Raw genomic sequence first — 24285 nt, 5'->3', positions numbered from 1 at the left:
ATTTGCAGTAGTTTGGATCATTAACTTTGTTAGCTTCCTCGGGTCACTTCATCTCCGGGCCCTCAATGAGTTTCAGATCTAACAGTTGATCAAACATTGAAGGGACCTCTGAATCGGGGAAAGGATACACCTTTTCTTGCATCTCCTTCAACGTGAGTCTTTTCCTCTCCTTCATTTGCGGCGGAGTGGACCTCTCTACTTGCTTTTCTTTGGGTTTAGTAGAGATCTTGAATGGTGCAGCATTCACAGCCATGGATTCCTTCTTTCCTTCTTTGACTAAAAATTTGACCCCTTTATGAATATCTGGCTTGCTTCCTATGGTATGAGAATCTTGCGCTCTGCGAGAGTCTTGCACCGGTAGCCCTTGCCTTCCATTTGCCGTGATGGTGAGCTCCATGTCATGAGCTCTAGTAGCCAATTCTTTGAAGGTTTTAGGTTGGATTCCTTGAAGAATGTATTGTAGATCCCACTGCATGCCTTTGATGCACATCTCGATTCCAGAAGTTTCAAATAGCCTATCCTTGCAGTTTAGACTCAAGTGCCGCCATCTATTGATGTAATCAATGACAGGCTCATCCTTCCATTGGCAAGCATTCGCAAGCTCGAACATACTAACAATATGGCGAGTGCTATAGAAACAGTTAAGAAATTCTTGTTCCAGCTGCTCCCAACTGTCAATTGTGCCGGGTTCAAGGTCGCAATACCAGTCAAAAGCATTGCCCTTGAGTGTTCGAATAAACTACTTGACGAGGAGATCACCATCAGTCCCAACATTGCTACATGTTTCCACAAAGTGAGCAATGTGTTGCTTCGGATTGCCTTTGCCCTCGAATTGTTGAAACTTTGGTGGCTGGTAGCCAACAGGCATCCTCAAAAGGTCGATCCTTCGAGTATAAGGCTCAGCATAAGTCGAAGAAGACTTCGGTGCCTCCTCGTACTTTTGCTTGGTAGTGCCTAAAATGAAATCCTTCAGCTGGTCCATGGGAATTGAACCATCACCAGAAAGCGAAAATTCTTTTGGTACCTCCTTCTGTTTGTTTGAAGACCCAATTTGACTTGAATCCCCCATAGTTTCTATTTTGTTCTTGAGGAAGGCAATTTCTGAATCGCGTTCTTCTACGGTTTTTGACAATCCCTCAATTGCTTTGGCCAAGGAAGCAACCTGCTCTTCTAGATTGACCGCATTTATCGTCATAACATCCATGATTGAAGAACTGCCAGACTTTGTGAAGGCATTGAGGTTTGACAGAGGAGTGCTACGAGAAGAGGTGGAATCAGAATTGCATGAATAGCCTTCTTCCGTGTTCTTCTGAATTTCTGAAGCAGACTCATGAAGCATGGGAGGATAAACAAAGGGATTCTCAATGATGGTTGCCATGTCTTTTGCTGCCTCCATGGTAGAGACGCCTTCCTTCCCTTTTGGTGAGCTTGTGAAGGTTAGCGATGCTTTCGGTACATCAGCACCAACGGCAGAGTTTGGTTTAGGTAGAAGCAAGGCTTGTGCATATGCTTGAGCTGCGGCCTTTGACTTGCTTCGAGTTATTGGACCACCACTTCTAGCATGAGATCCAGAGCCAGGATTTGCAATGGTTGAAGACTTGAAACGTACAACCTTAGCTTGAAGGGCCTTTGAACTGTTGTTCTTAGGAGCCTTTGAAGCCTTGGAACTGTTCTTCTTAGCGGCCATTGAGAGTTTGCTTGATTTGTTGAAGAGAAGAGATGAGAAGCAGAGATTGTCCCACTGGGCGTGCCAAAATCTATTGAACACAAATTTTGAGTCTGCGAAAAAGACGGAAAAATGTTGAACAAGAGTCAATTTTATTGATGTATGATATTAAGGTTTACAATCTCTGATGTATTTTTTAATCAAAGAAAATAAAGTCTTCTGATTATTCTCTTCGGTTGTTGAAACGAGGGCTTGATGCTTGATCTCGAATCAAACGGCGGAATCTTCTTCGTGATTTGCGAAGAAGTTGATGACTTGGGTTGAATGTTCTTCGAGGCTTTGAGGCTTCGATTCGAAGAACCTTCTTGTTGGATGCACACTTGAAGAATTCTGAAGGACTTGAAGGCTTCGATCTTAGAACTCTGGAGCTTTTGTGCTTCAATGTGCAGATGGAAAAAATATGAGAGGGAACACCTCTATTTATAAGGATTTGGGTGGAGACTCCAACCCTAACCTTCCTTATTAATCTCTTTAATTATTTCCTTTGTTGAAAAAGGAATAATAATTATTTGATAATTACCTTTCCTTTCTTCTTATTTTAGAAAAGGTAATTAGATATAAAGAGATATATTATTATTCACCAATTAGCCTAATTTGATTGGCCGGACTTGATAAAATAATAACTGTGTCATTTTGACACGTGGCACCATTTGATTGGTCCATTTACATGTCTCTGACTTTTGACCACGGACACTTGGCATCACTTGATTAGCTCATCCATAAAACTTTGACTTTGACTTACAAACACTTGGCAACAATTGATTAGCCAATTTGCTTGCCCTAGAAACACGTAGCAATTTGTGATAGGCTAGAATTTTTACATGCCTACAAAGGGAATGGAATGTGAATAGAAATTGAATTAAGAATGGAATAGAATTGGAAAAATTGAAAATGGAATAATCATTCTCATTCTCATATTTGGTTGTCTTAGGAATAGTCATTCTCATCTTCAATGGTATAGTGTGGCAATAGCAATTTTTGGAGTGACAATAGCATTTTTTGGAGTGGCAATAGTAATTTTTGGAGTGGCAATAGTGAATGTTGGAGTGGCACTAGTAATTTTAGTGTGACAAATAAATGGAATAACAATTCCTTAGTTTTTTTGGATGAAATGACAATTCATTTACTAAGGTGAATAGTGATTTCATTTGGAATCATCATTTCATTATTCAATGGTGAACCAAACATTGGAATAAGTAAGTCATTGGAATAATTATTCCATTCCAACCTTGATTCCATCCAACCAAACATACCCTTAGAAACTTGGGGCAACCCGTGAATAATTGAAGTGAGTTTTTTGTTTTTCCTTCCGATAAGAGAGTTAAAGGGACCCACTCAAGTCCCCACTCATCTTTGAGATTTCACATCCAATCACGTGTTTTTACATTTTAACTCAAAATTTTCACTCCAAATTTGTCAACCAAACACAGTGAGTGAGACTTTCGAGGTGTGTTTGAAAGCCTACTTTTTGGGGTTTCATTTTCAGTTTTTTGGATTTCGTCAGAATGTGTTTTGGAATATGAAGGAGTGTTTGAGAGATATGTGCAGAATATATTTGAGAACAGTAGTAGTGTTTGGTAGATGAACGATGAAAATGAATTATGGATTAGTTTTTACTAGATTGCCCTTGGCCTTTTATTGTGTTAAAAGATGTAAAACTTGTAAATAAAGGGAGGAGAAGTAGGTATTTTGATAATTCAACGGAAAATGGGAAAAGGCAAAACGGTGAAAAGGAGCTTGGGAGCTCATTCTCGATTTTTGCTTCTTTTGTCAAAATCAGAGAATGGGTTTTGTGAAATGAGTTTTGAGAATGGAGTAGCCAAACAACAAAAATGCAATAATGAGAATGAGAAAATGCAAAAATGCACCCCCTCATATTTCATTGAGATCCCTAACCTAACAATTTTCAACGGATTTCGGAGGTTTGTCCAAATCCAATGGGATGGTGACTAGTCTATGTACCATCTCTCATAGATGTCATGTCATATTGTCGTTTAATTACTCAAGCCATCAGCCTTTGTCATTCGACCATGGATTTAAATCATGGGTATAATTTTTCCATAAGAAATTAAAAAGAATTGCCTCTTCCCATCCCGGCACAAATTATTATTATTATTATTATTATTATTTTTGGTTTGTTCTTGTTTGCTAAGTTAACATGTTGAATATCCGAGCAATGCCTTTTTAACCTTTGCTTTGTTGTAGCACTACGAGCGAGCGAGGAATTGTCTGGCATCAGAAAGCCGAAATGCCAGCTCAAAAAGCTTAATTCATAGTCATCAATAGCAAAGCAGGCAAAGAAGTCCACCTTGAATTATTGAATTGCTGACCCAACTAATTAGTATACTACTATTTTACTACTACAATAACCAATTGCCAAAGGGGTAATATATACTATAGTGCTTGTCCGTACCTACAACACTACGCACTTTGGTAGTGCCGTAGATACGGGCATTTTGTAATATATTTTTGTTTTTTTATGTCAACGCCAGAAGCCGAACAGTAAGTAAAAAGAACCAATGGCATTTTTGTAATATATTTGTAAGAGTGTGTGTATTTTCTTAAGAGAGTTGGAGGGCACACATTAGCCATTGGATCAAATGAATCTCAGCCCTTATTTCAACTTGTATTTGTGTGGTCTCCACACTCTTGTGTTTTATTAGGTAGATAATCCCCCGTTTCTATATGATATGATATGAAATCTTCACAAAAGAAGACTTGATTTTTATTTTTATTTTCTGCAATATCTTTCTGAAAAGAAACCAGACACACCACCTTCCCAACAATGCATGTGCATTCATGTTGATGAGGCATAGATGACTCATCCACCTAAAAGCTAATCAGCCAACTTACCTCTCTCTTAATTCTCTCTATATAAAAATTTGCTGAATCAGTTGTTTGAAAGATCACTTGCTCTAAGCATTTCCTCAGACCTTGATACCTGATAGTTAGAGGATACACAAGTGGCCTTTAGGAGAATTCAAGGAGTGAAATCTGAATCACTTCGTAGAAATTCATCAAAAATGAACAACCGGGTTCTGGCACAAGTTATGGGAATTCAAGCCACCTCAATGCCGAACAGACTTTTGCAGGACCAATATCATATTCCCTCTTCTTCAAATGGATGTTTGATGCTGAAACACAGTAAGTATATCCAGATATCCAATGACCTATTTCTATTTCGCCATTTAAGTGATTAACGTTGAGACCCGAGCTTAGTAAGCGATTGTGATTAATGTGCAGATAGAGTAGATAGGATGAACAAACCTGGAGGAAAAGCAGAAAGTCTTGCAAATGGCATCCGAGAGCACGGTAACTGTTTCCTTGCAAATTGAGTATGCTAATAGCTAAATTCCAAACGATATGTTTATATATATATATATATATATATGTGTGTGTGTGTGTGTGTGTGTGTGTGTGTAGTCGTATTAAACAGGACAAATTGTCCCGGGTCTAATTCTGTTGTCTGAAAATTGCAGTGAGATTAGGGCCCAAGATCACTGAAACTGTGAAGGGGAAACTGAGCTTGGGGGCTAAAATTCTTAAAGCAGGTGGGATAGAAAAGATTTTCAAGCACCACTTTAGTGTTGGAGAAGGAGAGAAGCTGCTAAAGGCTTCCCAATGCTATTTATCAACAACAGCAGGCCCTATAGCAGGCCTCCTCTTTATCTCCACCCTCAAGGTTGCCTTTTGCAGTGAGAGATCTATCAAATTCTCTACTCCAACTGGCGATTCCGTTAGAATTCGTTACAAGGTGAGTTGATATACACAATTATTCTTTAATCCATATCCTATCAACATCACTGAAGGAAGGATCAAGCGCAAAATACCTAACCACTGTCTATTCTATGCAGGTGCTGATCCCAATAGAGAAAATATTGAAGGCCAATGAAAGCGAAAATGTGAAGAGACCATCACGGAAGTACATGGAAATTGTTACCGTGGATAATTTTGATTTCTGGTTTATGGGATTCCTGAATTATCCAAAAACTTTCAAACATCTTCAGCAGGCAATCTCTCCAGCTCAATGCCTGGCAACTCCACTCATAAGCTAACACTAGACGTACTTGAATTAAAAGGAAAGAAACTGTAATACAAGAATTCTGGAGTTACCATTCTGTACAAATATTGTAAATTGGGTTGCTCTCCTCAAAGTAAAGCTAATGTAATGATGAGTTATATCATTTGTGCTTTTTGACAAAATCAGGATCATGAGTTTGCTGATACGGAATCATTTCCTGAATACCAAAACAAATGATTCCTGGGCAGCAGTGTCTTTTCTCAGAATGTTGTATTTGCCAGATAATGGAAAGATGCTTCTTCTGATCATCTGCGAACCAGAAAATTTGTTATCCACAGAGCATCTAACCATTTTGTTTGTTTATCAGCAGAGCATCCAATAATCAATTCCTTGCTAATATCCCGTCATCGAAAAAATTCCTTGCTAATATTAAGATGGTTTCCATACGCAAGACTGGAAGAGCTGTTTTGAATCAATTTTTGTTTTTGACTCATTGAGCAAAGTGCAAAACAAAAACCTAGCTATTTTTTGGATTCAGAATTTGAGCTTTGCTATGGAAATGAAATTCGAAAAAACCAAATAGGATAATGAAGAGCTCAAAAGATGATGTAAAATTTGCACAGAATGGAAGTGAAAAGTGCAACGATGTGTAGGTACAAGAAGAATCAAGATCGGATAAAGACTTGAGTTACTGAAAATGTGCCAATGAAAGTGCACAACTGACTCATATCTAACGCTACAATTTCTGAAGTTTGAGCTGGTTTGAAACAAACCTGTCTGAGATTTGAAGATATCAGAAGTCAGAATTTTTTATCACACCCAACGAAGCCTAACTAGTATACATAAGCAACGCTAGGAATAAAAATTGCCAAGAGCCCAAAACACAGTCTGAGGAGATGGTTCTACCACATGAAAACCCACAATATTGTTTACAAGCCTAGTACAGCTTTGTGTGTTGAATAATGAAAACTGAACATATAGATCTAAAGCTGAGCTCAAGGTTTGCCACCGGAGGTTAGTCCCATGTAGTCAGTGATTAGTAGGACAGCAGCACCTACCTAGGGTGGCCGGAGCTAGAGTTTGGGGTGTGAGGTCAAGTGATCCCACTGAGGTGGACAAACTGTGGACGTTAGTTCTAATTGTTATTGATTTCCAAACACATTTGACCTCACTATTATATTAGAAAAAAAAATTTGTCCCAAAGACTCCCACTAAAATCACCACATTCGCCCTTTTATCATTGCCAAATGCGACTCTATGGTACTTGATCTCACTGTCCAGAAATTCTGGCACCACCCCGCCACCTTTAGATCCCCGTGTGAGGTACTCCATTGCCGAGTATGACTTGGGCCCTATTGTCCCGCCTCTCCTACCCTTTCTGCTTCCAAAAGAAGAGCTCAACCTTGCCAACGAAATATTATTAATCCCATCATTTCAAAGGGTCTGTTTCGTTCTTTACATGGTTTTGGAGTGCACTCAACTCAAGAAAACCTGAAGTCCTTAACCATTGTAAGGGTTAAGCGTAAATTTTACAATGGGGCAACATGTACACCACTGCTCACCCTAACTTGACGTGGAGAATTGAAATTAAAGAAAGATCCAATTCGTACAGAATATTCTTAGAATAGAAAGAAGCTTCAAGTTGGAAATCTTTTTCTTGTGACTCGAATCTGTGTCACAATGGTTGGGATGTCATATTCGACCGATAAACACTAACCAAATCAAGTGACAATTTCATTTGCATATAATGGAAGAGCTGAAAAGCTATTCAACCGCTTGTGAAAAATGTGCTGATGAGGAGGCAATGATGTGGAGATTATCTCTTCCACTAAAAATAAAATTAGGCATGACTAGACAGGTATCTATCATTCTTTGATTGACCATTGAAAAGCACGGAAGCTTCCCTTAAGACACCAGGACAAGATAAAAAATTAGAGGGGAATTCCAAAAGGATGGTAATCCAGTAAAAAGCATTTGGTTGGTTTCGCTGCCTATCACATTTTGGATTTCAGACGAGCAGTTCCTTTGGCTATCCAATTAAGTAACACTTGATTTCAAATCCAAATCCAAAAATGATTTCTTTTTCCTCTTCACTAAGAAAATGTATATAGAAATTAAAATCTCTGAAACATCATTCATCAAATGTCGACCGAATGAAACTAGGAAACAACTTGAGAAATTAAATTCTTGCTAGCAAACTAGCAATTATGATAATGCATAAAAAAAAACCTCAAAACTGGTGAAGACTCTGGAAACTAGAAAGGAAAAATTCTCCCCCAAAACCTAGCTTAAATTGGAAAACTAAGAAATAACACAACAAACCATTCCTAAAACACTGATCTTCGACTTTTGAAGGCCTAAACGATGGAATTTTACTGAAATCCACTTTTGGTCATCGAAAAACTTTGAGTTTGACTTCTTGGGCTGTTTTCTACTGAATGAGTGCACCTATGCCGTAATCCATTTTTTAAAGATACCAAGATTGCAGTTTTTCTCCCAAAAAAAAAAAGCGGAGGAGGGATATCACTCCATGAACATGGATCCCTATGAGCTTGGCAATGGCATCATTTGGGTATTACCCCTTCTCGAAAATGTTGTTTATTAATTGTACTAAACAAGTTTGGTGTAAGCATGTGCCTATGCCCTTTGTTTGTAGTAGCACTGTGAGATAGAAAGTGATGGCATCAGAAAGATTAAGTGCCAGCTCAAAAAGCTTAATTCACACCTCCGCACGTAGTCAGCATTCCAGTCTTACAAAGCAAGCAAGCAGGCAGGCAATATGTCCTCCTTTCTAGGAATGAATCCTATCAATCGAATGGTTGATATACTGACCCAACTGATTAGACTTATTTTACTTCAATTGACCAATTGCATAAGGGAAACACGTGAGCACGGATAACTCCACTTTTCTTCCCTATCAATCTTTCTTTAAATAACTTTTCTCCAAATCTCGTGCCTTTACTGATGTTGATGAGGCATAGATGACTCATGCTAGCTACGACATAAAAAAGCTAAGGTCCACCAATTTATCTTTCCCCTTTAAATACATTTACTCAATCCATTTTCTGAACCATCTCTCCAACTATCTCCTCACCGTTCACCTTTCGTATCTAACAATCAGAAGAGAGCACTCTACACAATTTTCTTGCAGCAGATAGCAAAACAAAGGAGTTGCAATATATATATATATATATATATATATATATATATATATATATATATAATAATTGGGGCAATTCATCGAATATGAAGAACCAGCATGCAGCACATGCTACGGGAATTTCAGTCACCATAGTAGGATATCGAGTTGAGAGGACACAAAAAAGACTTTTGCAGGGTGGTATTTCTTCTTTATCAAATGGACCTTTGACGGTACAACAGAGTATCTCTACAGTTCTCCATTATTCCAACAATAATGATCAAAATGAAGACCCATATTTAACAATTAATGGATGATTAATGTGCAGATAAAAGAAATACGATGACTGGAGGAAAAGCAGACAGTCTTGTAAATGGCATCCGAGAGCATGGTAACTACTTCCTTGCTCCAAGTAAGCCTGAGAATATCTAGATACAAATTATTAGCATCTAGTATCATATGAACATCTCACTTTGACTCTTTCCCCCCAAGAAAAAAATTCAATAAAGGGCCTTATTCGCTTGTAAATGAGTTTTATTGGGTTTTGTGAAAATTGCAGTGGGATAAGGGCCCAAAATTGCCGAAACTCTGAAGGAGAAACTGAGCTTGGGGGCTAGAATTCTTAAAGCAGGTGGGATAGAAAAAAAAATTCAAGCACCACTTCAGTGTTACAGAAGGAGAGAAGCTGCTAAAGGCTTCCCATTGCTATTTATCGACAACAGCAGGTCCATAGCCGGCATCCTATTTATCTTGCAGTGAGAGATCCATCGAATTCTCTTCTCCAACAGGCGAGTTCATTAGATTTCACTATAAGGTGAGCCAACATCGCTACAGTTACATCAGTCCATGCCTTTAAGGTCCCAAATTAAAGAGGAAATATCTAACCAATATCTACTCTATGCAGGTGTTGCTCCCTGTAGGAAAAATACTGAGAGCCAATGAAAGCCAGAACGTGAAGAGACCATCACAGAAAGTACATAGAAATAGTACAATTTTGATTTCTGGTTTATGGGATTCGTCAATTATCAAAGAACTTTCAAATATCTTCAGCAGGCAATCTCTCAAGCTCAATGCCTGCCAACTCCACTCATATCCTAACACGAGACGTACTTGAAGCAAGGAAAAGTAACTACAAGAATTCTGCAGTTACTGTGATGTACAAATATTGTATTTGGAGTTACAATGCATCAAAGCAAAGCTAATGTAATTCACAAGTTATATCAGTTGTGCAATAGGACATCATTAGTATGATTAGAATTCAATGGTAGTTTGCTCATGCAGATTCATTTCCAGATATGAAACTAATGGTACCTTGGCCACTAGCATCTTTTCCCGGAAAGTACTCTTGCTGTTTCTTCCAATAATCTTTGAAAAGTTTGTTATCCGCACAGAATCTAACCTTTTGTGCTGTGAAGGCCAACAGAGCTTACTACTTAACTACCATTTTGCAGATCTAGTTTAGCCCTTCAATTCTTAAATAGAAATTCCCCGCTAATATTGAGATAGTTGCTATAGGTAAGAGCTGTTTTGAAGTACATCAAATTGTTTTTGACTCATTGAGTTGAACAAACTCATCTCTATTATATTCCATTTAGGTGGCAGTTGTCTCTATTTTCTGGATTCTAAGGGAAAGTGAATTTGAGAAATACCTGATAGGTTAACAAAAAGCTCATCAGATGATTTATCATTTGTACAGAATTGAAGTGATAAGTGCAACAATCGTGCAATTACTCGCAGAATTAATATTCGGATAAAGACTTGAGTAACCACAAGTGTCAATGACATTGCACAACCGGCTCACATGGAAAGCTATAATTACTGAAGTTGGATCAAGCCTTCAGCGTGAGGTCTTGTCTGTAACAAACTTGTCTGGGATTTGAAGATACCAGAACTCAGAATGCTTACAACACCCAACAAATCCAATTAATACGACGCAACGAGTAAAACTAGCAACACATGGTCGAGGCTGCACATTTTGCCCACTATTGTTACCAACCTAGTATGTAACTAAAGCTTTCTGTGTCTAATACTAAAAAATGAAGATAAAGCTTGCCAGAGGAGTTTACTCCCATTTAGTATGGTGACTAGAAGGATAGGGGTTTTGATTCTCTGTGCTGTGCTTAGGGATGAGACAAATACCAATTAATCATAGGCAGCCAACTTGTTGCCACTATGCCCACGTTGGGGTTGCCGCTCAATTCTGTGTTAAGAAAGTGGCTGCCCAGGGAAGAGGAAGGGCTTGGGGAATGAGGTGATCCTACAATAGTCTAAATTTTTGTTGATATTTGGCACATTTGACTCTACATTTATCACATAATTGTCCCAAAGACCCCCACTAAAATTACAAACTTCGCCTTTCTATAATTGTTAAATACGATCTTAGGTACTTGACCTCGCTGTCCATAAACCCAGGCTCCACAACTTGCGCCTTTAGATCCCCACTGTGAAGTACTTCCTTGCAGAATACGTCTTGCCTCCTATTCTTTGGCTCCCTAGTGGGTAAGTATACATCTGGATATGCCCGCGAAGGATGTCGCGTGCTAGTTGGCCACTCCTAAGCTTTCTGCTTCCAAAAGAAGGGCTCAACCTTTCCATATCTTGCCAACGATGTCTGATAACATAGATAGGGAATTTCAAAAGGATGGACCAAGAAAAAGCATTTTGTTGGTTTTTCCTAGCTGACTGAGCTCCTAACAGATTGTGGAATTGTGACTAGTCCAATTAACACTTGACTTCAAACCAATTACAAGAAGAATACTATTCCCTCGAGAATGCACTGTGCATGGAATCAAAAGTCTCGGAAATATCATGACTCAAACATCGACCAAATAGTTATGAGGCCCTAAAGGACGGAATTCTCCAGAATTCGCCTTTGGTCGTGGCAAATTATTGAGTTTGGCTCTTTGGCTGTTTAAAATGGAATAGGAGGGGACCCAACCCAGAGATCACTTACCCAAATTCGTTGTTGGAAGGTTACCAAGAATGCCAGTTTTTCAATCGAAGGGTCAAATCCTTCCATGAACTCATATACTATGAGTATGAGCCCTATAAAAAACTGAGTTGACCTCTTTTCTAAATGTTCAGTTTACTAGAAAAGCTTGTTGTGAGCATGTGCCTATATTATAACATTTGCTTTGTAGTAGCACTAAGGGAGAGGGATGGCAACAGAAAGATAAAATGCCACCTCAGCAAGATAATGCTGACCCAACTAATTAGACTTAGTTTAAGTCAGAATTGACCAATCGCATAAGGGTAACACATAAGCAAGGATAAATCATTGTCAGCTGATTTTTTCCCCTTTAATCACGTTGATGAACAATAGATGAGTCATGCAATTAAAAGAGAGGGATTGCATCAGAAAGATAAAATCTCACTTCAAAAAGCATCAATACACAGTCAGCAAGAGCAAATCAGGCGATATGCTGATTGAAATGCTGACCCAATTAATTAGACTTGTTTTACTTGGATTGACCAACTGCATAAGGGTAACACATAAGCCGGATAAGTCCCCTTTTTCCGCAATCTCTTTTCAAAAGAAACTAAAAACACCACCTGCCCCAACAATGTCTGAGAACTTTTCTCGAAAACTTGTGCCTTTAATCGTGTTGATGAGTAATAGATGACCATGCAACCAAAAAAGGTAAAGATCAACCAACTTAATTTTTTCCCTTTCAATACATTTGCAAAATCCATTGTATGAACAATCTCTCCTACTACCTCCACACAATTTTCTTGCTGCAGATAGCAAAACAAAGGAGATACAAAAAGGAAATCGGGTGCAATTCATCGAATATCAAAAACCGGCTTATGGCTCAAGTTACAGGAATTTCAGTCACCTCAGTTGGATATCCAGCTGAGAGGACACCAACAAGACTGTTGGTGAGTCATATTCCCTCTTCTTCAGATGGAGCTTTGATGGTGAAAGAGAGTAAGTAGCCAAAGGTTCTCCACTACTCCCAATAAATTATCTATAATGGAGACCCGTGTTCAACAAAAAATGGTGATAAAGCATATAAGATGAACAAACTTGGAGGGAGAGCAGACAACCTTGCAAAGTGCATCCGAGAGCGTGGTAACTACTTCCTTGCTTAAGTTGAGCCTGAGAATAAGTTACACTACTTCCTAAAAAATTATCCTGCGTATATTGGTATCTAGAATCATATTAACATCTTAACTGCTACTTTTTCATGCAAGAAATTGGCAGAAAAATAAATACAATAATGATCACAATACACTTGAATAAGAGTCTTATTCGGTTTTGTGAAAACTGCAGTGAGATTAGGACGCAAAATTACTGAAACTCTGAAGGAGAAATTGAGCTTGGTGGCTAAATACTTGAAGCAGGTGGGTAGAGAAATTTTCAACCACCACTTCAGTGTAGAGAGGAGAGAAGCTGCTAAAGGCTTCCCAATGCTATTTATCAATAACAGCAGGTCCTATTGCATGCCTCCTCTTTATCTCCACTGACAAAAATTGCCTTCTGCAGTGAGAGATCCATCAAATTCTCTTCTCCAACCAGCAAGTTTACTTGAAGTCGCTATAAGGTGAGTCGACATCGCTATAGTTACATTATTCCATGCATTTATGGTCTCAAATTAAATGGAAAATATCTAACAAATATCTCCGCCACGCAGGTGTTGATCCAGGTGGGAGAAGTATTGAGAGCCAACAAAAGCCAAAACGTGAAAGAGGCCATCACTGAAGTACATAGAAATACCTACAGCGGACAATTTTAATTTCTGGTTTACCAGATCCCTCAATTATCTAAGAACTTCCAAATATCTTCAGCAGGCAATCTCTCAAGCTCTATGCCCGACAACTCCACTCGTATTGCTAACACTAGACGGACGTGTAACAAGGGATAGGAACTGTACTACAAGAATCTGCAGTCCCTATAAACTACAGATACTTGTAAAATGGACTACTATGCTTCAAAGCAAAGCTAATCTAATGATAAGTCTATTATTAGTGGTTTGTGACAATTATCAGTATCCTTACTATTTAAATTATACCAATGGTAACAGGGCAGCTAGCGTGTTTTCCCAGAAAATTGTATGCCAAATAGTGGAAATGGAAACCATTGAGCTGGTTCTTCCTATCATCTGTGAACCAGAAAATCTGTTATCAGCAAACCATCTAACATTTCGTGGCCAACAGAGCTTACTATTTTAGATCAGTTTCTGGTTTTAGTTTTAACCCCAATTCTTAAATGGGAATTCCTTGCATATTGAGAGAGTTTCTATAGGTAAGAGCCATTTTCAAGTTCATAAGTTTGTTTTTGCTCATTAAGAAAAGCAAACTAATGTCTCATCACATATTAGCTCTGTCTTTCACTTTCTAGGTTGGAGCTTTTGATCGAGAAGCTAAATTGAAAAAAAAAAAAACCTAATGGGAAATGGAACTCAAACATGTAAATATATAATTATAAAAGAACGGAAGTGATAAGTCCAACAATCGTGTATTTTAAGCACTGGCAGATCAGATGATTAAAATTAAACTCTTCAGCCCTACTTGGACAAGAATCAAACAAACACATGGCTAACCACAAGTTTGTATGCAAGTCTTCTAATATCAAACAGGATAATTTCGGGAGAAAATTTGTGGATAGATCAAGCCTTCAGCGCGAGCTTTCATCTTGAACAAACCAGTCCGAGATTTGAAGATACCAGAACGTTGAAAGCATAACACCCAACTAAGCCCAGCTCATACAGACACAAGACCAGTAATAAAGTGCCAAATCACAGACGATAAAATACCTAGTACGGTACCAAAGCTTTGTGATTAATTATCAAACTTTCCATATCTTAGCCAACAAAATATCGACAATCCAATCCTTTCTTAAGTGTCCCCTCTATCTTAATTTTGGAGTGCACTCGACCATAAAATACCTTGAAAGCTTGTGGGCACTCAAATCCAATCTATCCATAGTCTTGCCAATTACAAAATGCTTTCACTTAGCAGGAGTGCCAGGAGATGCCGAGATAGGTTGGCAACCTTTCCTCCCGAGAGCTAACTTTGATTGGTTAATCTGATTAGTTCTTGTGACTCAAATCCACGTTGCCACACTGGAGGCAGATATTGCCATGTTATACAGACCAAATCTAACACATTAACTTCTAAAATTGATTGAAGAGCTGAAAAGTTGTTGAACCACTTGTGAAAAATGTGCTTGACGAGGAGATCATGTGGAGGTTCTCTTTTCCCCTAACAATAAAACTATGCATAAATGATCAAGCGTATATCATTAGGAGATGGGGCATTGAAAAACATTTAAGCTTCATTAATCTTTCTGGCCTAAAAGCCTGTCCCTTAGACCTCAGGATAAGATAAAGGGAATGCTAGACGGTCACCAGGAAAAGCATTTGGTTTGTTTGTCCTAACGCCTAACAGATTGTGGATTTGCGACTAGTCCCTTTGGCTGTCCAGTTAAGTAAAGCTTGAATTCAAACCAATTGCATATAGAATCCTTTGCCCCTCAACCGAGTAGCCAGGAGGCCTTACAACCTTTGTAGTCCAAATGAAACTAGGAAACTTGAGAAAATAAGATTCTTGCTAAGCAAGCTAGCTAATAGAGTAAAACAGAACCTTCTAGACTTAGAGATTAGCGAAATACAAATTCCTAAAATAACAACTTCCCACCTTTGAAAGCCTAAATGCTGGATTTTTGCCAAAATCTGCCCTTTGTTGCAGCAAAGCATCGAGTTTGACTCTTTGGCTGTTTTCAAAAGAAAATGTGGGGACCATCCTGAAGTTCCCTTATCCGAATACCATTGTTGGAAGGTGACCAGAATGACAGTGCTTCTATCAAATGGTCACATCCTTCCATGAACTCATATACTATGAGCTCTACATCAACTGGGTTTGACCTCTTTTCATAAATGTTTAGTTCACTAAACAGGTTTGTTGTGAGCATGTGCCAATGTTATAACCTTTGCTTGGCATTAGCACTAAGAAAGAGGCATGGCATCAGAAAGATAAAATGACACCTCAAAAAGCTTAATTCACTCTACCCCACACACACAGTCAGCATTTTAGAAACATTTTCAAATGTATTTAAGGGTAATGCTGACTCAACCAATTAGAAACATTTTACTCGAATTGACCAATTGCATAAGGGTGACACATAAACAAGGACAAATCCTTTTCTGTAATCTCTTTTCAAAAGAAACTAAAGACACCACCTTCCGCAACAATCTTTGTTTAACCAATTTCCCCCTCCCCCTTTAATCATGTGGATGAGCAATAGATGACTCATGCAACCAAAAAAGGTAAAGGCCAGCCAACTTATTTTTTCCCCTTAAATATATTTGCAAATTCCATTCTTTGAACCATCTCTCCAACTACCTCCACACCTTCACCTTTCATATCTGACACTAAGAGAGCATTATTACAATTTTCTAGCTGCAGATCAACAACCGGCTTATGGCACAAGTTGTGGGAATTTCAGTCACCTCAGTAGGATATCCAGCTGAGAAGACACCAAAAAGACTTCTAGTGAACCGTATTACCTCTTCTTCAACTGGAGCTTTGATGGTGAAAAAGAGTAAGTAGCTAGAGGTTCTCCATTACTCCAACAATAAAAAACTATTTTTACTTCCTACTTTTAAAGGATAAAAAAAGGACTCGTGTTTAACCATTTGGTGATTAATGTGCAGCTAAAGTAGATAGGACTAACAAACTTGGAGGGAAAGCAGGCAATCTTGCAAATGGCATCCGAGAGCATGGTAACTATTTCCTTGCTTCAATTGGGCTCAGAATAGCTAGATACTACAATACAATCAGACTTTTTTCCATCCAACAAAATGCCAGAAAAATTCTTATGAGACTTATTGTATATTGCTATGATTGCAGTGAGATTAGGGCCCAAGATCGCTGAAACTGTAAAGGGCAAATTGAGCTTGGGGACCAAAATTCTCAAAGCAGGTGGAATAGAGAAGCTTTTCAAGCACCACTTTAGTGTTAGAGAAGGAGAGAAGCTGCTAAAGGTTTCCCAGTGCTATTTATCAACAACAGCAGGCCCTATAGCAGGCCTCCTCTTTATCTCCACTGACAAGGTTGCCTTCTGCAGCGAGAGATCCATCATAACCTCTTCTCCAACAGGCGAGCTTAGAATTCACTATAAGGTGGGCCAACATAGCATAGTTACATTACTCCATGCCTTCAAGGTTTTGCTACATGGGAAATAGCTTAACCAATATCTATTCTATGCAGGTGTTGATCCCAATAGGAAAAATACTGAGAGCCAACGAAAGCCAACACATGAAGAGACCATCACAGAAGTACATATACGTAGTTACAGAAGACAATTTTGATTTCTGGTTTATGGGATTCCTGAATTTTCGAAAAACCTTCAAATATCTTCAGCAGGCACTCTCCCAAGATCGATGAGACAGCTTCAGTCACCGCATAACACTAGATACTATTTTGTACAAATTTCTTTACTTAGGGTTGCTATGCTTCAAAGCAAGAGTAGTCTACTAGTACTCCCTCTGTCCCAAAATATTTGTCCGGTCTACAAAACAAGAATGTAAAAATAATTCAAGTTTTGCAAGAAAAATTTAAAATTTTTCCAACAATTTACTAGATCTCGACGAGTCCTTTTAATTTACAAAAGAAGTTTGAATTTTTTCTTAAAAGAAATGCATTATTTTTTAGTCCTCGTTTTGCGAACCGGACAAACATTTTGAGACGGAGGGAGTAATATGTATAGCCAGTTACAGAATATGAAATGCATGGTACCTTGGCAGCTAGCCGCTTTCCCTGGAAAGTTGTATGCTAGTAGTGCAAATGGAATCCATTGAGCTACTTACGTGGACAATCTGTAAATCAGAAAATTTACTATCAACAAGACATCAAAAATTTCTTGCTAGGAAGTGTGATCACAGAAAGAGCTTTCTTAAGATCTTTTACAATGGCAATTCCTTGCTCATATTGAGATGGATTCTTTCAGTAGGCAGTTGTTTCACTGTTCTATGATTTGATTTTTACGCGATGAGAAAAGACCGATCCCAGTACACAAGCAATCAGTTGGCTGATCAACCATTAGCTCTATTGCAGCTTGATCAACAGCAAAATTTACCTTCCCGAGTTTGTTAGTTTGTTTACATTCCAAAGATCGCTTTTCAAAACCAGTACAATGGCCTCACTAAACATTCCCAATTTTTTTTTCTTAAACAAATCTCAAGATTGTTTCAGCTCACACTTATATTGTAAAAATAAGATAGATAGAGATATTGAAAGTTTCTAAACTGTGTAGCAGATTCCAGTTCAGCTTAAGCAGTTGGCTGTCCTCGGTAAATCTGATGAAACGAGTTTCAAGTGTTGAAAACAGAAGCCGCCCAATAAACAAGAGTAAAAAATGCACGAAATGCACCATTTTGAATGATCAGCTTGCTGCAATTTTTCAACTTTTAACTTGTCGACTTGTCAAGCCTTCAGAATGAACTCTAGTCTGTGACAAGCTTCCCTAAGATTTAATGACATCAGAACTTAGAAAGCTCATAACTGATAACAACCAATTACAACTAACTAATATAGACCCCAACACTAGGAATACATTACCAACAGAAAAGAAAAATTACGAGGCGAATGTTGCAACACATTTTTCACCACAAGATTGTTAACCTAGCGTCATACTGTATCTTTCTGTGCATAGAAATCAAAACTGGAACATATAAAAGCTGAGCTCAATGTTTGCCCATCCATTTTGTCACAAAACCTTTCCAGTTCTTGCCAATAAAAAATTCCTAATACCATTCTTGTCAGTGTTCTTTCTAAATTTCGAAATGTACTTGCGTCAACAGAATCCCTAAAATCCTTATCCTTTCACTATATTTTCCATTGACCAAGATATACAGAAAAGGTCACCCTAACTTTGTCACCAGATATCTAAAAGTGGAAATTTCTGGAGTGAAAAATGCAATTCATGAAAATATTCTAACATCTCCGACGTCAAACTAGGAAAGGCAACAAACAATATACATAATTTCTAAGCTATTTTTGCCTGAAACCATGTTTACTTTTTGTTTTACCTATCTTTTAGGTTAGGCGGGTCAAATGAATTGAAAAACAAAATTTGAACCAAATCTATAACACCTATAAATGGTTGAGAGTAATATGTCAGCCCGCCTTTCCACACTACTATTTCTCATGACTCAAATGCATGTCACAGCGTAGTAGGCAAAATGGCAAATAGCACTTCACAAATCGACAGCATTTCATACCTTCAAAATCAAGAAGCAGAAAAGTTTTTTAGGATGTGCAAAAAAAGGTGCTTGTAAGGCAGTGATGTGGAGATTATTTCCCACTAACTTTATGTAGGCATGGATATACTGGTATAGAATCTTGTCATTCTGAGATGGACTATGGAAAAGCATCGACGGTTCTTTAATTTGTCTGGCCCATAACCCTATACCTTAGACGTCAGGATGAGAAAAAGGGAATGCCAAAAGGATGGTAACACTGGAAAAACCATTTATTTGGTTTGTCCTATCAGATAGAGAACTGGTGACTAGTCAGTTTTGCTGTCCAGTTAAGTAACACTTGATTTCAAATCCAATTCAAAAAAGGAAGCCTTATTCCCCTCAGAGTGCAAATCAGCAGAGAATTTATAATTTACTAATATTTGTCTTCCATTGATAAATGAGGCTTCGTAAAAGAAGGCTCTCACTGGAGCTATAAGAAGGGGGTTTACGTGTTTAACGATATGGTTTGACCTAAAACTTTATTGTGTTTTTGCCCCCTGCATTTAGCACGATCTCCAAATCCTTTTCAAGACTTCAAATTCAAACTCACACCAATTTTCATTTCTAGGCGTTTGAATCAAAAAAGATTCAACATATATTTTTCTGGAACCTGATTGCTGCAGAAACCAATTAACTTCAGTCTCAAGTTCCTAGAAATGTAGAGGCCTACCATACCTTTGTACAAATTCAACAGACTTAGGCCTTGTGGTTTTGGTAGTTTAAGAAAATTGCTATTCCCCCCCCCTGACACACCCCCCCCCCCCCGGCCCCACCTCCCTTTTCCCATTCTACCCCTCTCTGTACTCTCTCTCTCTCTCTCTCTCTCTCTCTCTTCTTTCTTTCTTTCTTTTTTTCTTTACCGTTTGGTTTTTTTTTTTTCTTTTTCTTTTCAGTTTCAGTTTCGTTTTTTTTTTTCATTTTATTTTCAGTTTCTTTTTTTTTTTCATTTTATTTCCTTTTCGTTCTTTCCAGTTTGAATTTTTTTCTCTCTTTAATAATAGGTTCAAGTCTAATTTTAGGCTTTGTAAAGTAATTGAGAGAAAAAAAAAGTGTTTTAATTGATCATGTTTATCCGACTGTTTTATTTTTATTTTTTTGACCTTTATAGATTAAAAAATATAGTTACTAAAATAAGTGTTTCAATTTTCAATCCGTTTGAACCGGTGCAAAGTTGTTATTTTTCTGATCATTTCATCCTAAATGGATCTAGTAAATTTTTGGCTCCAAGGCCTTTCAATGGACACCCTAAGAGAGTTTTGAAACTAAATAATGAGTCTTAGGGTATTTGTTGAAAGGCCTTAAACCAAAAAATTCATTATGACCATTTAAAATAAAATAATAATAAAAACGATCTTTGCTCTGATTTAACTGAATTGAAAATTAAAACACTTAATTCTTGAATTATATTTTTAAATATACAAATGGTGTATTTATAGAAATTAAATAAATAAGGTATAAGTAATTAAATAAAAAAATAAATGAAAAAATAGGTGGGACCCGGGGGGCTCAACTGCCCTCATTGGCACAGTAGCCCCTACGAAGCCCCTAAAACGTTTCCGTTTTAGTTATAAAAAAAATAGAAACCAGCCATTTGCAATCCTATGGAGTAGAGACGTGATTTGAAGCAACATACTACTGAATCAGTTAAGAGGATTTATGCTAAATAATAGTTAACAAATTTATTAAATTGTACTATAGTTAAAAAAAAGTAATCCTAAATATAACATTTGTATTTTGGATTAGTATGTCGTTTGCAAAATACATTTCGTAATTAGTTCCCGAACACTAATTGTAATCTTAATTGAAAATAGAATTTGAGTTAACCAAAAAAAAAAAAGAAGGGAGGTAAATGGGAAAAGAAACAAATAAAGAAAATAATTGAAAAAAAAAAAGATTCAAAGTGGAAGGAATAAAAGGAAATAAAGAGAAAAAAAACGAAAAAAAAAAATCCAGCCGAAAAGAAACAAAAAGAAAATAAAGAGAGAAAAAGAAAAAAAAAAGTAAATGGGAGGAGGGAGGGGCAGGAGAAGTAAAATGGGAGGGGGGGAGGGGGTAATATGGGAAATGGGGTGTGGGGCCGGGGGGGGGTGGGGTGTCGGGGGGGGAAAAGCAGCCCTCGTAGTTTAATGCAGTATATCACAGATGACACAATGCCCTAGGCACTATGGCTTGGTTCCAGAATCAGAGGAATAAAGCTTCTCAAAATTAGAAACCAGCCGCTTGCCCAGAGGGATGAGGATTTGGAAAAAAATAAAGTTGTAACTACAACATTCTACCTCTCCCAACTGTACTTTAATCAGGAGCTTGGGCACTGGGTTCCACTTCTTTTCTAAAGTGGTTTTGCATACTTAACAAGTATGTGCGAGCAATCCCACTTAACTTGCTTTGCTTTAGCCCTCCGCGAGCGTGACATCAGAAAGCTAAATGCTAGCTCAAAAGGTTAAACCATACCTTGACACACAGTCAGCAAGAGCAAGCATGCAACGTGTCCTTCTTGAAATGCTACCCCATGCAATAGAAGACTTTACCTATCTTAAATCTCTTTCTAGAAGACAACAGACACATGTTGATGAGGCTTAGATGACTCATGCAGCTAAAAGCTAAGATCAACCAACCTTCCTTCGTCCCTATATATGCATTTACTGAATCCGTTGTTTGAACCATCACTCGCTCAAGCATCTCTTCAGCCTTGACACCTGGCCATTAAAGAGCATTCTAAAAACAGAATCAGATTGAAGCAATTGAAGAATATGAATAACCGGATTCTAGCACAAGGTTTGGGAATTCCAGCAGTGACTCTGGGGACAGCTGTATTAACAGCCCTATTACTAAAGAGTAATCCAGAAACAGCGAAACAATATACATGAAAACTTCCCTCTTAACATCACAAAAAAAAATTCGACCAGCTCAATCACATATCAAGCTGAGAGGACACCAAAAAGGCTTTTACAGGACCACCCAGCTACCCAATACCATGTCAGATCTCTGAAACTGAAACAGAGTCAGTATCTCCAATATTCTCGAAAACGAGTTTTTTCACTTGCCACTTTTCAATGGTTAAACTGCAACAAGCGTGTACGCATTTGATTGTGATTAATGTGCAGATAAAGAAGATATGATGAACAAAGCTGGAGGAAAAGAAGACAACCTTGCAAATGGCATCCGAGATCAGGGTAACTATTTTATAAATTCAAGTGAACAATTATTTCCTTTCTCGAAAGTTATTTACTAGTTTGTTGATGTCCATCGAATTTTTACATCTCAATTTATACTGCTGCCAAGAAGATGGCAGGAAAACAACCAGAAAACTTTTGAATCAAAGATAAAATTAGAATTTGGTTGAAAATATCGAGATTTGCTTGCATTTCCCCTGCCTCCTTAATAATGAAATATGCAAAATTTCCGGTCTTTTTTGGTCTTCTGAAAATTGCAGTGAGATTGGGGCCAAAGATCTCTGAAACTGTCAAGGGGAAATTGAGCTTGGGGGCTAAAATTCTTCAAGCAGGTGGAGTGGAGAAGATTTTCAAGCACCACTTTAATGTTAGAGAGGGAGAGAAGCTGCTAAAGGCTTCTCAATGCTATTTATCAACAACAGCAGGCCCTTTAGCAGGCCTCCTCTTTATCTCCACTGACAAAGTTGCCTTCTGTAGTGAGAGATCCATCAAATTTTCTTCCCCAAGTGGCGAGTTGATTAGAATTCGTTACAAGGTGAGCTAAAATCCATATATAATTATTATGTATACTGCCTCCATGTTGTTAAGGTCTCAAAGTAGGTAATTCTCTATGCAGGTGACAATCCCAGTAGGAAAGGTGTTGAGAGCCAACGAAAGCCAAAACGTAAAGAGACCATCACGGAAGTACATAGAAATAGTTACCGTGGATAATTTTGATTTCTGGTTTATGGGGTTCCTGAACTATCGGAAAACTTTCACATATCTTCAGCAGGCAATTTATCAGATTCAATGACCTACAAATCACTCCAACAGAACTATTTCCCTTCATCCGCTCAGTCAGATGTTTTAGTATCAGAAACCAAACCATACTGAGAGAATTAGTAGTTGCAGTTATGAACAATTTCAATTACTTGGGCTTTGGCATCCTGTGCATCATTTCGCTTCAATTGCATTATGGCAATGCAGAATCATCTCCAGCATATGAAATGAATATTACCTGGCAGCTAGCCTGTTTTCCAGGAGAAGATAGGCAAAAAAGTAAAATGATGAATAGCTTTCCTATTAATAGAGGATTTTTATCCCGGTTGAGTACTAGATTATGATGCACGATATTGTTTCTAGGAAGTTTGATGAAATCGTGAAAGTTGGAGAAACCACAGATACAATCTTGCTAATAAGAAGACTTAACCACACAAGTTTGTGCAAGGGCAGCCAACAAAGTAGTCATAAAGAAAAAGGACAATCAAGTGCAGATGTAAAAACAGAATAGCGAGGAAGTGACAAGTTCAATAAGCACGCAAGAACTATTAGATCACACACATAAATCACTTACAAACTTATCCATTCAACACAGCCTCAATTGGCATAAAATAGTTAAATCTCAAATGCCAGCTGAAATTTCTGAAACAACCAACAAAAAAGTGTAGCACCGCTCACCGGAGGAGAAATGCTTTTACAATTACAAAAAAGACAAAAAAAGGCCAGGCTGAAATAATGTCCCATGGTATGATGATCCAATGAGCACCCCGTTCAGAGTTCAGAAAAACTTCACGTGTCTTTAACATGAATTCCACAACACCAGGCCAGAAAACAGTTGCTTTCAATATATTCCTTAATTTATCTCTCATCATTTAACTGGTTTCTGTTGTGCTTGATAATTTGTAAGGTTGGTGGACACGGTTACTAAGTATTCTCCTTGAACCACAAACTAATCATTTGCCTGCCAATCATCAACCATCCTGCATACCAAACAAAGAAACGATAGTAAGAACTGGTTGGTTGGTTGACGGAAATATTTACAATAATAGAATATAGCTAGAAAACCCAAATTGAAGAGACTTACCTCCAAAACAAAAAAGTCAAAAGAACCTATATTCTCCAGCAACAAATGTGAGAAGAAGATGCACTGACTTTTGGACAAAAATAGACCATGGCTCCAAATCTTGTTTTTCCTTCAAGGGGGTAGCAACCTCTCTTTATGT

General features: G+C 37.9%; 3 protein-coding genes, 2 long non-coding RNA genes and 2 pseudogenes across 7 annotated transcripts; 5 read left to right on the top strand and 2 right to left on the bottom strand.

The window, feature by feature from the left end:
- The first annotated feature begins 4443 nt into the window (after positions 1-4443).
- Positions 4444-5910, top strand: LOC131309755 (GEM-like protein 7). Its single transcript, XM_058336360.1, has 4 exons — positions 4444-4870; positions 4970-5038; positions 5206-5480; positions 5581-5910. Exons 1-4 carry the CDS (start codon positions 4750-4752, stop codon positions 5779-5781), a joined length of 666 nt encoding a protein of 221 aa, XP_058192343.1. The 5' UTR covers positions 4444-4749; the 3' UTR covers positions 5782-5910.
- Positions 5911-7981: 2071 nt separating this feature from the next.
- On the top strand, positions 7982-10178 carry LOC131309757 (GEM-like protein 4; annotated as a pseudogene).
- On the bottom strand, positions 10128-12844 carry LOC131309759 (uncharacterized). The gene is made up of 3 exons (XR_009194995.1): positions 12723-12844; positions 10536-11497; positions 10128-10251 (listed from the first exon to the last, which is right to left on the bottom strand). It is a non-coding gene; the product is annotated as an uncharacterized LOC131309759 (long non-coding RNA).
- A 14-nt stretch (positions 12845-12858) lies between these two features.
- Positions 12859-14898, top strand: LOC131309754 (GEM-like protein 7; annotated as a pseudogene).
- Positions 14899-16175: 1277 nt separating this feature from the next.
- Positions 16176-17755, top strand: LOC131309756 (GEM-like protein 4). 2 transcript variants are annotated; one of them, XR_009194994.1, is made up of 5 exons: positions 16176-16429; positions 16542-16610; positions 16738-17009; positions 17098-17366; positions 17581-17755. XR_009194994.1 is itself a non-coding variant. In XM_058336361.1 (4 exons), exons 1-4 carry the CDS (start codon positions 16309-16311, stop codon positions 17272-17274), a joined length of 639 nt encoding a protein of 212 aa, XP_058192344.1. In that variant the 5' UTR covers positions 16176-16308; the 3' UTR covers positions 17275-17755. The 2 variants fall into 2 exon arrangements, 1 of the variants encoding a protein (XP_058192344.1); XM_058336361.1 differs by having other exon boundaries at positions 17098-17755.
- On the bottom strand, positions 16587-21987 carry LOC131309760 (uncharacterized). Of its 2 annotated transcripts, XR_009194997.1 has the most exons (3): positions 21582-21987; positions 17626-17705; positions 16587-17398 (listed from the first exon to the last, which is right to left on the bottom strand). It is a non-coding gene; the product is annotated as an uncharacterized LOC131309760 (long non-coding RNA). The 2 variants fall into 2 exon arrangements; XR_009194996.1 differs by lacking the exon at positions 21582-21987 and having other exon boundaries at positions 17626-17748.
- On the top strand, positions 21987-23367 carry LOC131309758 (GEM-like protein 4). Its single transcript, XM_058336363.1, has 4 exons — positions 21987-22131; positions 22235-22303; positions 22564-22838; positions 22920-23367. The coding sequence occupies exons 2-4, from the start codon at positions 22246-22248 to the stop codon at positions 23094-23096; spliced, it is 510 nt and encodes a 169-aa protein (XP_058192346.1). The 5' UTR covers positions 21987-22131; positions 22235-22245; the 3' UTR covers positions 23097-23367.
- The last annotated feature ends 918 nt before the right edge of the window (positions 23368-24285 follow it).

Source organism: Rhododendron vialii, chromosome 12a (genome assembly GCF_030253575.1).
Source record: "Rhododendron vialii isolate Sample 1 chromosome 12a, ASM3025357v1".
In the NCBI taxonomy this organism is placed as follows: domain Eukaryota; kingdom Viridiplantae; phylum Streptophyta; class Magnoliopsida; order Ericales; family Ericaceae; genus Rhododendron; species Rhododendron vialii.
The sequence above is the reverse complement of the archived record's forward strand: the minus strand, read 5'-3'. Positions and strand labels throughout refer to the sequence as shown.

Bases quoted from the DNA above. Each gene is read 5' to 3' on its own strand.
- LOC131309756 (XM_058336361.1), top strand. From the start codon at position 16,309: ATGGCACAAGTTGTGGGAATTTCAGTCACCTCAGTAGGATATCCAGCT. The intron at 16,430-16,541 runs GTAAGTAGCTAG...ATTAATGTGCAG, and splicing joins AGCTTTGATGGTGAAAAAGA to CTAAAGTAGATAGGACTAAC. The intron at 16,611-16,737 runs GTAACTATTTCC...CTATGATTGCAG, and splicing joins AAATGGCATCCGAGAGCATG to TGAGATTAGGGCCCAAGATC.
- LOC131309758 (XM_058336363.1), top strand. From the start codon at position 22,246: ATGATGAACAAAGCTGGAGGAAAAGAAGACAACCTTGCAAATGGCATC. The intron at 22,304-22,563 runs GTAACTATTTTA...TGAAAATTGCAG, and splicing joins AAATGGCATCCGAGATCAGG to TGAGATTGGGGCCAAAGATC. The intron at 22,839-22,919 runs GTGAGCTAAAAT...TTCTCTATGCAG, and splicing joins TGATTAGAATTCGTTACAAG to GTGACAATCCCAGTAGGAAA.
- LOC131309755 (XM_058336360.1), top strand. From the start codon at position 4,750: ATGAACAACCGGGTTCTGGCACAAGTTATGGGAATTCAAGCCACCTCA. The intron at 5,039-5,205 runs GTAACTGTTTCC...TGAAAATTGCAG, and splicing joins AAATGGCATCCGAGAGCACG to TGAGATTAGGGCCCAAGATC. The intron at 5,481-5,580 runs GTGAGTTGATAT...TATTCTATGCAG, and splicing joins CCGTTAGAATTCGTTACAAG to GTGCTGATCCCAATAGAGAA.